This window comes from Pseudophryne corroboree, chromosome 10 (assembly GCF_028390025.1).
Source record: "Pseudophryne corroboree isolate aPseCor3 chromosome 10, aPseCor3.hap2, whole genome shotgun sequence".
Lineage (NCBI taxonomy): Eukaryota > Metazoa > Chordata > Amphibia > Anura > Myobatrachidae > Pseudophryne > Pseudophryne corroboree.
Genome location: NC_086453.1, coordinates 174,350,128 through 174,363,093, shown reverse-complemented (window position 1 = coordinate 174,363,093; position 12,966 = coordinate 174,350,128). Strand labels below are relative to the sequence as shown.

Here is a 12,966-nt window from a genome sequence, read left to right as displayed (position 1 = left end):
CAAAATAGGCCATTATCGCTCTAGTGTATGGGGCCCTTAAGAGATGAGGCTGGAGTGACAGGGGGCAGGTAAGACGCAGGAGGCTGGCGAGGTGAGGCTGGAGACTCCAGCCTGGAGTGACAGGGCATGAGGCTGGACCTAAAGGCAAGAGGGCTTTAGGTGACATGGAACAGGAGGTGACACAGGGGGCATGAGTCTGTTTGAACATATGTTGTAGGAGGATAACATTGGTCATATTCCTACACAAACTGGCATCTTCCAGACCACGTGATCTCTACATGAATAGTGGATACCGACTAAAGAGACGGTCTGCCCAGGGAGGATCCATTTCTTCAGAGGCTCCCCATTGCAGAGAAAGCACCATATAAGTAAGGTGTATTTTTTTTCCGTACACATAAAGCTGTGGATTTTATTAGTGGAATTACTTTAGTGGGTTGACATATCTAGCCCACCATGCCCCAGTTCGATACAACCCTAAATATTTAATTTTCTTCCCCTTCAATTTAATCTCCATGTGCACACTTGAGGGGTGGGGGATAGCACGCACGTGCTCCGGGCAGGAGGCTACAAGCTACACCTCTGCTCCTAGGGTATTCATACAATGGGTGACTCCTGACAAGCCATACTTCACTAATGGTCTTACCTAGTGGGCTGAGGGCCCGGGCAGCGGCCAGCAGTAGGTGCAAGTAGTCAGACAGTGTGTTGAACTCTATAGGCAGCAGCCGGCCAGTCTCCTTAATACTGTGGTAGTCCTGTAAAACCCGCACTATCCCAGGGAGCTGGCTCTGCGCGGCCTCCACCCGATGTCCCGCCCCCCGCGGTGCGCTGGAGGGGAGGAGATTCAGTACATCCAGCCAGTTCACTGCGGTGTAGCGGCGACTGTATGGGTACATTGAGCGGTGCCGATGTAAGAAGATTACTGCGTATCCGGCCTGCAGGAAGTACTCCGCGGAGGCGGCTCCACGGCGGCCGCTGCTAAAGTTATCCAGGAATCTCACAGTGCGGGACTCTAGAGGGACCTTGGTGCCCCCGGAGGTGATTAGCACAACTAGGCGCCCCTCGGAACTGTGACCCTGGGCAAACGCCTCCATTGCTCGTGCAGCCTCCTCCACATCTGCTTGCGGGGGCGCAAAGTCCTGCTGGAGCTGCTCTGCCGGGCTGGGCGCTGCCATATTGACACCGTTTGGAGCCCAGCCACAGAAATGACACTTTGAGAAGTACAGCGATGTTGAGTCAGTGTTACTTCACCCGCTGCGACGGAAGTGCTTGACGCCATCTTTGATCCGGGAAGAGTTTCCTTAAACCGTTTCACTGCCACCAGTGAATGATGCAATTGCGTAGAATGACGTTACTCACACGGTCCCACCATGATCAGTTGTGTCATGTTAACAACGTCACATGGCAACCACTCTCAGCGTCCTTAGCAACGGAGATACAGAACTGTGTATGTGATACACTGATTCTGAGTGATTCCTGCACACCCCATGGCCATCGTTAACCCACTCTCCACTCCCAAAGGGGTGACGCTGTCGTGTGAGCTGTGCCACAGCCCTGCCTATATCCAGTGCAATGGCTGCAAGGTTACTTACTACTGGTAAATATTGCAGTGTACAGTATATTGCAGTGTGTTTACTGGATGCAGCCACTATTTAGCCTAATGTGTCAGCTCATTATCAGCAGTTGCCAAAAAAGCAGTGGGTAGTAATATCATGTACGGTTCTGTTACAAGTGAAATGCTAGCTGTATGAGCATTAATGGTAGGGAGCATGGATGTGCCAGATTTGTCTGAATTTTAGTGGTTTATGTTCAAAAATAGATCAACATTAAGTGGAGTGGATGGTCTAGTCAAGCACTTTATATAGTTGCTGGGGAGCATTGTGAAGGTCACATCTCTTTTCTGTCAATTACTATTCTAACTCATAAGGTCTAATCTCTAGAATGATTGTCCAGGTTATTTCCTAAATGTTCTAAACCCCAAATTTACAGTGTGTGCCAACCTCTGGGGGGAGCCTAGATGTCGACTGTCCATGAGTTTGCAACAATTGTAGCTAATGTTGCACAATATGGGACACATTTTAAGGATAGTTTCATGGTAGGGTGAAGTTTATGCTTCACGACACAACAAAGCCCAAGGATGGTCTTCTTGGTAGCTTTTCACTCAGTTCTTTTACATCATCTCAGCTTCACATCAAAACGAAAAACAGGAAAAAAAATTACATTGAGAGGAGAATGTGTGTCCTGGCCATTGAAACATGCCAAACTTTATATTGTATTCACTTGCAGATTACAAACTACGTCTTCAGTTAAGCCAGTACGTAGTGAGAGTTCTATCTCGTTAGTAAATGGCATGACAGATATGTCATATCTCTACTCTAGAGTTACTGGCGTTACCCATTTTCTGGAAATACATATTTTTCCACTGCCTACATTTTGCATACTGTTCATATGGTTTATACAGGCAGCTTACTTGTGTCACCTTTTGTGTCTGCTATTTGATGAATGTGCTAAAGACAGTTGTGGATGGCCAAACTGTCAGTGTTACTTTGATTGTAAGCTTGAAGCAGGACCTTTTTCCCTTACGTTAAATGCACTTGAGGTGCTTCGTTGTATAAAATATGTTCACTTCCTTTTGACCCCTACTTTTTAATGGCATATTTTTGTATGTGTATATATACATTTATTTTATATGATACCACAAAATGTGCATAGTGCCTTACAGCATAAATGCTCCATTTGGCAGGATTGCAACTTTAAAAGTAAAACTACATTAAGAAAGAGGCCTCTGCTCTGAAGAGCTTGCAATCTAACATGATAACACTAGGTGACAACCTAGAGTAAAATAAACCTTCATAAAGTTTGCTGCAACTGCATATGTTTTGGATCTCAAGTGGTATTTGGCCTGTGGTTACATAGTCTGTTATCTGATTAAACATCTGGCTTTGCATTTATATGTTTAAGTACTGAGCACTATCCATACAGTACATGAATACCAAGTCAAATGATTTGATATTGAATTGCTGATTCTCACATTTCACTAGTGACAAAGACCACCAGCGTGCTGACTGGGACAGTATTCATGAAAAGATTTGCCAGCTACTGATTCCGGTGCGTGCGCCTGTTCCTTTTTTAAACTCTGCAGAAGAGAGAACACATTCCATGGAGCAGTTATTGCTGAGAAAGGTATGATAATTAGTCATGTGCAGCGCTGCAAGTATGGCGGTACGGCATACCGGTAAGAAATTCATAGCCGGTATGCCGTACCGCCAGGCCGTCCACCATACTGCATCCCGCAGGCTTAGTTTTGTGGGGGTCATTCTGAGTTGATCGCTCACTGTCGATTTTCGCAGCGCAGCAATCAGGTAAAAAAAAATGGCAAAACTGCGCATGTGTATGCACCGCAATGAGCACGCGCGTCGTACAAGTACAATGTGCATTGTTGTTGTGCATTGCTTCTAGCGACGAATCCATTCGCACAGCCGAACGCAAGGAGATTGACAGGAAGAGGGCGTTCATGGGTGTCAACTGACCGTTTTCAGAGAGTGGTAGGGAAAACGCAGGCGTGACCAGGGGTTTGCAGGGCGGATATCTGACGTCAATTCCGGGACCTCTGTCGCTAGAATCATCTCACAGGAAAGGTACATACAGGGCTGGTCTTGTTTTGCACAAAATTTTTTTGTACCGCTCGGCTGCACATGCGATCGCACACTTGCAAAGCGAAAATACACTCCCCCGTGGGCGGCGACAATGCATTTGTATGGCTGCAAAAAGTAGCTAGCGAGCGTTCAACTCAGAATGAGGGCCTGTGTGAGGGGAGGAGAGCGCAGCACAGCACCTCTCCTGCCCCTCAATTCTCTTTGATGGCCGGTCTCACTCTTCAGCGGCGGCGGGGTCAATCTGAATAAGGCACCGGTTTGCTAGCCAATCAGAGCTCGCGGACCGGCAGCCGCAGCTCCTGATTGGCTGCCGGTTTGCGAGCTCTGATTGGCTAACGAACCGGAGCCTCATTTCAGATTGCCGCCCCCACCGCTGGAGAGTGAGACCGGGCATCAAAGAGAATTGAGGGGCAGGAGAGGCGCTGCACTGAACTCTCCTCCCCTCACATAGAAGAAACAGAGCTAGCGGTAAAGGGTGGGGTTAGGGGTGGGGGGGCAATGAGCGCACAGTGGGGCAATGTATATCTGGCACTGTGGGGGCAATGTATATCTGGCACAGTGGGGCATTGTATATCTGGCACAGGGGGGCATTATATATCTGGCACTGTGGGGGCAATGTATATCTGGCACTGTGGGGGCATTGTATATCTGGCACAGTGGGGTCATGGTATATCTCGTACACGGGGGCATTGTATATCTGGCACTGTGGAGGCAATGTATATCTGGCACTGTGGGGGCATTGTATATCTGGCACTGTTGGGGCATTGTATATCTGGCACAGGGGGGCAATGTATATCTGGCACTGTGGGGGCATTGTATATCTGGCACTGTGGGGGCAATGTGTATCTGGCACTGTGGGGGCAATGTGTATCTGGCACTGTGGGGGCATTGTATATCTGGCACAGTGGGGCATTTGTGTATCTGGCACAGTGGGGCAATGGGGTCAATTCAATTCGATGACTAGTTGCCAATTCCGCTAGTTTACTTAAGTGTTGTCGACAATTGGAATTCCCACTAATTCAATTCTCGCCAATGTGACTGTTTAGTCGGCGATGTTCGGTTGTAATCGGCGATGTTTATACAATTCCTGACAATTTGTTCTCTCTGTAGGTTATAATGGTCAGACCAATTCAATGAACTCGCGGGTGGGGAGAGAGTTCGAATTCCCGACAATTGTGGACTTAAACTCTCCCTTTTTTCTCTCATCCCCGAAGGGGTGAGAGTTTAAAAATGTTTGTTTTGAATTCAATACTAAGCTATTAGAAATGCTGTAAACAGGTCTAATTTATTTTTCATCCACTAGGGGTCACTGGAGTACTCTTGGGATATGGACGGTTCCACAGGAACTAAGCACTGAATAAATTAAAATTTGAGACTACTCCTCCCCTCCATATCCCAGAGTACCTCAGTGTTTTTTTCGGTGCTCACAGAGCAACAAGGCTTGTGGAGTTGGTCCACAATTATTGGATTTCTTTTGATTTTTTCAATGTTCCACATCCCTTCCCCCCTTCCAGAAAGGCGAGGGTCCGGGATAGTGGAAGCTGCTGAAGCAGCTGTGGGTGTCGGGCCTCTCTGAAAGAGCTCCCTCACCACCACGTGCATCACTCCCTGCAGAAAAGGCTGGACGGAGCTTACAGAAGAAGCCCCGTCATAGCCCTCACCACAGGGTCCAGGTATGTTGGGACGGGGCGGTCAGCTCACGCTGCCGCCCCGCTGTGTGGGGATACTGTGTGTGTGTGGCCGCCCGCCGCTGCTTTCAGCCGCCCGCCGCCGCTGATTACGCTGCCTCCCCTGCCTCCCCGCTGTTCTGAGCCGCGCCGGCCACGTTGATTTATGCATAGGCCGCTCCACGGCTCTATGCAGCGCGCTCCCCGTCCCTCGATGCCGCTTCCGGCTCCCTCTCCACCATAGCCCGGCTCCGTGTATAGAGAGCGGTACACGGAGCACGGGGGGGGGGCACACAAATGAGAGTTAGTTGTATAAGGCAGGCTCCATAGCCTAGTGAGCAACTTTGCTGCCGCAGTGATGTTCCCTGCACACAGAAATGTCAGGGTCACTGGATAAAATCTCATGTTCAACTTTTGTTGATAAAAGGGAAAGTATGTTTACTAGAATGCAGCAGCGCTGCATATTTATTACAATAGGCTATTAAGTCTTTGTTAAACAGGATGCAAGTTATATGTGCTGGTTTGAATGCAACATAGGATGTTTATTAAATCTGCTTACATAATTATAAGTCTGCACTTTGTGTTATACTGTGAGCATGGGGACATATTTAACCATGCTTCCTGTTGTTTTTCCTGTTGTGTTTCCAGAATGTCCTGTATTACATCTCTCCTCCATTGAAGGCGCAGGGGTGTTAAGGGGAATTTGGGATCAGGCATATTGCTGGCGTGCACTGCACTTGGCCAGATATATATTTATAGAGACCTTAGTGCTATTTACTGAGTCGCGCAAGTTGTCTGTCTTTGTATTTTGTATTGTCTGTCTGCATAATGAGTAAGACACCAGCAAAGTCTAAAAAGCAGTTTCACTGCAATGTCTGTAAGAGTGTATTACATGGATCTACACTCACTTCTCTTACTATTATTTATATCATAACTGTTTATAATGATATTATCCTAAAGACTGCAAATCTGAATCATGGCTGTGGTCAGCCAAATACTGGCTTTGTTCACTGTTGTAAAGTAAGATGTGTTATACAATTGGTCAGCACATGGTGCTTATAAAACAGTATCTGTGGAGCACTGCAAGCATTGTGAGTTCAGGTCTCACCTGCAGCAGCTTTGCTTAATTCACTTAGCCACACCACACTGGATACGCCCAATCTCATCTGATCTTGGAAGCTAAGCAGTGTTGGGCCTGGTTAGCCACCTGGGAATACAAGGTGCTGTAGGTATTTTGAATCTACAGCCACACCACACTGGATACGCCCAATTTCATCTGATCTTGGAAGCTAAGCAGTGTTGCATATTGTTCTGCCATCTGGGAGGAAACTGGTGATCCAACTAGATTGCATACTAATGCATGCTAGTTTAAACTGTTAAAAAGATACATTCTGGTTAGCTCAGTTTGGGCTTACACTATCAATATAAACCTACCATAGGTTTTACAGTCATGATAGCTCCCCAGAGCCCGCTCCCTAGAGCCCGCTCCCGGCGCCGGCCACTAGATAGGGCCCATTAACTAAGCTGCAGTTAAGCAGCAGACATCTCAGGGTTTTAAGCCTGTGAGAGGTCACATTTAGTTTCAGAATTCTAAGAATTATTATATCTCTGAATCAGGATATATCTGGATATATGTATATGGGTATATAATGTATGTGTGTATGTATGCATATATGAAATATATATATATATTTATAAAGGTCTGAGTATGTGTGAATATACATTGTTGTATATATGTGTGTATATATATATATATATATATATATATATATATATAAAATATGCTGACATTAAAAATCTATTTTGCAATAAGCAAGACTACAGTGGCGCAATTGGTCAGCACACAGTGCTTATTAAACAGTATCTGTTGAGCACTGCAAACATTGTGAGTTCAGGCCTCTCCTGCTGCAGCTTTGCTTATTGTTTTTACAGGTGGCTCTGTAGCCAAGTGGTTAGGCTTCCCGCCCACAGTGAACATTGTGATTGCATGGACACTGGTTCAGATCCTGGTTTAACAGGTGGTTTTAAAAAAATAAAATAAACATGGTAGGACACCATTTTTAACGTTACTTCCTGGTTCTTTCCCGGAGGTTGCTGCCCTACAACACTCAGCCTCTGGAGGAGCGGGGTGTTGTTAGGAATTTAATTTATTAATTGTTTTTGTACAGCATGACTCTACAGTAAGATTCACTATTGCTGGTAACCACATGCACGGTAATGCAGGTTTATACACACGTTACTTCCGTGGTGTACTTACTGGTTGGGGTACATGATCACTAAGTCTAATGCATAGTCAAACAAGCAGCTTCACTGCAAAGTCGGTCACACAGTGTGTCGGACAAATACGACTGCACAGACAGACCCTTACCTGTCCTCTTTGGGGGGAATGCGGGCGCATGTACTGCCTGAGAGGAAAAATTGACTGTTTCAGCTAGATTGTTGCGGACGATTCGCCGCCAGCCCTCATAGCACCAGGCCAGTGCATCAGGTTCTCAGCGAAGGCTGAACAATTTCCAATGAGAGACAATTGCAATTATTGGGCGTTTAACTACCTATCGGAGTGTAGTCTACACAGCAGTAGGGCTGTTGCTTCGCCCTGCTTTGGTAAGGGTTTGAGGTAACAAGGCTGTAGTGGCAGGGCACTCCAGTTCAGGTTTGCCCTAAACAAAGACCACCTTACACTTCTTGCTGCCTACAGCTTCTGTGGACGTTGGCAGTTGGTTCTTGCGTTTTCAGCTTCGCTAGTGGCGCACAACGTCCACTTTGGCTACGTTCCTAACAGGCGGAGTCGGATTCCAAACGAGAATAGATCGCAGACCAAGTGGGGGGGAAAATCTGATTTCCTACTTTTGTCTACGTGAATTCCTGAAGGATTCCGTCTCAACGACTTCAATTCCTAGGTATGATTCTCGATACGGTAAATCAAAGAATTTACCTACCCGAACAGAAAGTACAGGTCATTCGTCATCTGGTACAATTAGTGCTCAAGCCACGCACAGTCTCGGTTCATTTGTGCATTCGCCTATTAGGCACAATGGTGGCGGCTTTCGAAGCGCTTCAGTTCGGAAGACTTCACTCACGTCCTTTTCAACTGGATGTGCTTGCACAGTGGTCGGGCTCGCATCTGCAGATTCACCGCAGGGTGAGGTTGTCTCCAAGGGCCAGAGTGTCTCTACTCTGGTGGCTCAAAGTACAGAATCTAACCGCAGGGAAACGGTTCGGCGCCTGGAATTGGATAATTCTCACGGCGGACGCGAGTCTCAGAGGTTGGGGAGCTGTAGTTCAAAATGATCAGCTCCAGGGTCTCTGGGCGGATCACGAAAGATTGCTGTCTATAAATGTCCTGGAACTCCGGGCAATTTACAATGCGCTACGACAAGCAGTGCACTTGCTGCAGGCTCAGGCTGTTCAGGTGCAGTCAGACAATGCGACGGCGGTCGCATACATCAACAAACATGGAGGAACGAAAAGCCGTATGGCAATGCGGGAAGTAGCTTGAATCCTCAATTGGGCCGAGTATCACCAAGTGATATTGTCGGCAGTATTCATTCCGGGAGTGGACAACTGGGAGGCGGATTATCTCAGCCGTCGGGATTTTCATCCAGGAGAATGGGCATTAAATCCAGAAGTGTTTCACATGCTGGTCCAGAAGTGGGGTTACCCGCAAGTGGACCTGATGGCATCTCGCCACAGTCATCAAACGCCCCAGTACGTGTCCAGAACGAGAGATCCAAAGGCAGTGGCGGTGGATGCTCTCACAATCACGTGGCCATACAGTCTCGTGTATCTGTTTCCACCGTTTCCGCTGCTCCCTCTGTTGCTAAAACGGATCAAAAGAGAGTCCGTCACAGTCATACTAGTGGCGCCTCTTTGGCCTCGGAGAGCTTGGTTCTCGGATCTCCGCGGTCTACTCGCAGACGATCCTTGGCCGCTCCCACTACATCCGGATCTGTTACAACAGGGTCCGTTCCTTTACCCCGATTTAGCGCGGCTGCGTTTGACGGGGTGGCTGTTGAGACAGCCCTCTTAAGAAGAGAGGGCATTCCAGAATCGGTTATACCAACCATGTTACGAGCTAGGAAGCCGGTTACGGCAGCTCATTATTACAGAATTTGGCGTGCCTATATAGCTTGGTGTGAAGCTTGGAAGTTTCCGACATCATCTTTCAAGTTAACCCGTCTTTTGTTATTTCTACAGATGGGGTTAGATGGAGGTCTGCGTTTATCCACACTACGGAGCGCTAAATTGATTAGCTGCGAGAGCCCCCTACTGGCACTATTCGATCCGTGCTGAATTGAATTTACCCCTTAGAAAATAGGATTTTAATACCTACCAGTAAATCCTTTTCTCTTAGTCCGTAGAGGATGCTGGGGACACCAAAGGAACCATGGGGGGTATAGACGGGATCCGCAGGAGACATGGGCACTTTAAGACTTTCAAAAGGGGTGTGCACTGGCTCCTCCCTCTATGCCCCTCCTTCAGACTCCAGTTATAGGAACTGTGCCCAGGGAGACAGTCATATTTAGAGGAAAGGATTTATTGTTAAACTAAGGTGATATTCATACCAGCACACACCTCAAGCACGCCGCACAACGTGGTATTCAACAGAACACAAGCCAACGGCATGAACAATTTCAGCAACAGGCTGACTATAAACAGAACACAACAGGTGTGTAACTATAACTAATAACTGCAGATACAGTACGCACTGGGACGGGTGCCCAGCATCCTCTACGGACTAAGAGAAAAGGATTTACCGGTAGGTATTAAAATCCTATTTTCTCATACGTCCTAGAGGATGCTGGGGACACCAAAAGAACCATGGGGTTATACCAAAGCTCTAGAACGGGCGGGAGAGTGCGGATGACTCTGCAGCACCGATTGACCAAACTTGAGGTCTTCATCAGCCAGGGTATCAAACTTGTAAAACTTCGCAAAAGTGTTCGAACCCGACCAAGTAGCCGCTCGGCAAAGCTGTAATGCCGAGACCCCTCGGCAGCCTCCCAGGACGAGCCCACCTTTCTAGTAGAATGGGCCTTCACCGATTCCGGTAATGGCAATCCGGCCGTGGAATGAGCATGCTGAATCGTGTTACAGATCCAGCGTGCAATGGTCTGTTTGGAAGCAGGACACCTAATCTTGTTGGGAGCATACAGGACAAACAGAGCTTCGGTTTTCCTAACCCAAGCCGTTCTGGCGACATAAATTTTCAGAGCTCTGACCACACCCAAAGATTTTGACTCAACGAAAGCGTCAGTAGCCACTGGCACCACAAATAGGTTGGTTCATGTGGAAAGACGAAACTGCCTTCGGCAGAAATTGCTGACGAGTCCTCAACTCTGCTCTATCTTCATGAAAGATCAAATAAGGGCACTTGTGAGACAAGGCCGCTAACTCAGACACCCGCCTTGCGGAAGCCAAGGCCAACAGAATGACCACTTTCCAAGTGAGAAATTTCAACCCCACCTTCTGTAAAGGCGCAAACCAATCCGATTGAAGGAACTGCAACACCACGTTAAGATCCCATGGTGCCACTGGGGGCTCAAAAGGAGGTTGGATGTGCAACACACCTTTCACGAAAGTCTGAACTTCTGGAAGGGAGGCCAATTGTTTTTGAAAAGAAACCCGATAAGGCTGAAATCTGTACCTTAATTGAGCCCAACTTTAGGCCCGCATCCACACCTGTTTGTAGAAAATGGAGAAAACGTCCTAGAAGAAATTCTTCCGTAGGAGCCTTCTTGGATTCACACCAAGAAACATATTTTCTCCAAATACAGTGGTAATGTTTAGAGATTACTCCTTTCCTGGCCTGAATAAGTGTGGGAGTGACTTCACTGGGAATACCCTTTCGGGCTAGGATTTTGCGTTCAACCGCCATGCCGTCAAACGTAGCCGCGGTAAGCCTTGATACACGCACGGCCCCTGCTGTAACAGGTCCTCGCATAGAGGAAGAGGCCAGGGATCTCCTATGAGTAATTCCTGAAGATCTGGATACCAAGCCCTCCTTGGCCAGTCTGGGACAATGAGGACCGCTTAAATCTTTTGTCTTCTTATAATCTTTAGAACTTTTGGAATGAGAGGAAGTGGAGGGAATACATACACCGACTGAAAACACCCATGGTGCCACCAGTGCATCCACTGTTATTGCTTGAGGGTCCCTTGACCTGGAACAATATCGCTGAAGCTTCTTGTTGAGACGAGATGCCATCATGTCTATTTGAGGAATTCCCCAATGACTTGTCACTTCTGTGAAGGCCACTTGATGGAGGCCCCACTCTCCTGGATGGAGATCGTGTCTGCTGAGGAAGTCTGCTTCCCAGTCGTCCACTACTGGAATGAAGATCGCTGACAGAGCGCTTGTATGCTTTTCCGCCCAGCGGAGAACCTTTGTGGCTTCTGCCATTGCCGCTCTGCTTTTTTGTTCCGCCCTGGTGGTTTATATACGCTACTACTGTTATATTGTCCGACTGGAGCAGTACGGGCAGATTGCGAAGAAGATGTTCTGCTTGTAGAAGGCCGTTGTAAATGGCCCTTAACTCCAGAACGTTTATGTGGAGACAAGTTTTCTGGCTTGACCATCTTCCTTGGAAGTTTTCCCCCTGTGTGACTGCTCCCCAGCCTTGGAGACTTGCATCCGTGGTAACTAGGATCCAGTCCTGGATCCTGAACCTGCGCCCCTCTAGGAGGTGAGAGCTGTGCAGCCACCACAGGAGTGAGATCCTGGTCTTGAAAGACAGGATTATCCTTCGGTGCAGGTGCAGGTGGGATCCGGACCACTTGTCCAACAGGTCCCACTGAAACACTCTTGGCATGGAATCTGACAAACTGAATGGCCTCGTAGGCCGCAACCATCTTCCCCAGCAACCTAGTGCATTGATGGATTGGCACTCTTGCTGGTTTCAGAATTTGTTCGACCAGACTCTGAAATTCCAGAGCCTTTTCCACTGGAAGAAAACTCTCTGTAGTTCTGTGTCCAGTATCATTCCCAAAAACGACAACCGCGTCGTTGGAATCAACTGTGATTTTGGCAAGTTTAGGAGCCAACCATGTAGTTGAAGAACTGTCAGGGAGAGTGCAATGTTTTGCACCAACTGGTCCCTGGATCTCGCATTTATCAGGAGATCGTCCAAGTATGGGATAATCGTGACTCCCTGCTTGCGAAGGAGAACCATAATTTCCGCCATCACTTTGGTGAAAACCCTCGGAGCCGTGAACAGAGCAAACGGCAACGTCTGAAATTGGTAATGACAATCCTGAATTGCAAAACTCAGGTAAGTCTGATGCAGAGGATAAATGGGAACGTGGTCCACTGACACCATAAAATCCCCTTCCTCCAGACTGGAGATCACTGCTCGGAGAGACTCCATCTTGAATTAGAATTTTTTTTTTGGGGAGGGGGTAGAAATTGAGGGATTTCAGGTTTAGGATCGGTCTGACCGAGCCGTCCGGCTTCGGGACCACGAACAGGCTTGAATAAAAGCCTTCTCCCTGTTGTGACGGGGGAACCATGACAATGACCTGATTTTGACACAAGTTTTGTATTGCGTCGCATACTACCTCCCTGTCCGGAAGAGAAGCTGGTAAGGCCGATTTTGAAAAATCAGCGAGGGAGAACGTCTTGAAACTCCAGTTTGTACCCTTGGGAT

General features: G+C 47.6%; 2 protein-coding genes across 2 annotated transcripts in view; one reads left to right on the top strand and one right to left on the bottom strand.

Annotated features, from left to right (window-relative positions):
- The window catches only part of PPCS (phosphopantothenoylcysteine synthetase), an 85,561-nt gene extending 84,292 nt beyond the window's left edge, over window positions 1-1,269 (bottom strand). The window contains exon 1 of the mRNA XM_063942944.1: window positions 644-1,269. Coding sequence (XP_063799014.1) covers window positions 644-1,172 — 529 coding nt within the window. The 5' untranslated portion in view covers window positions 1,173-1,269. The remainder of the gene's footprint in view (window positions 1-643) is intronic.
- Window positions 1,270-1,363: 94 nt separating this feature from the next.
- ZMYND12 (zinc finger MYND-type containing 12) overlaps window positions 1,364-12,966 on the top strand; it is a 253,049-nt gene continuing 241,446 nt past the window's right edge. The window contains exons 1-2 of the mRNA XM_063942943.1: window positions 1,364-1,594; window positions 3,039-3,180. Coding sequence (XP_063799013.1) covers window positions 1,485-1,594; window positions 3,039-3,180 — 252 coding nt within the window. The 5' untranslated portion in view covers window positions 1,364-1,484. The remainder of the gene's footprint in view (window positions 1,595-3,038; window positions 3,181-12,966) is intronic.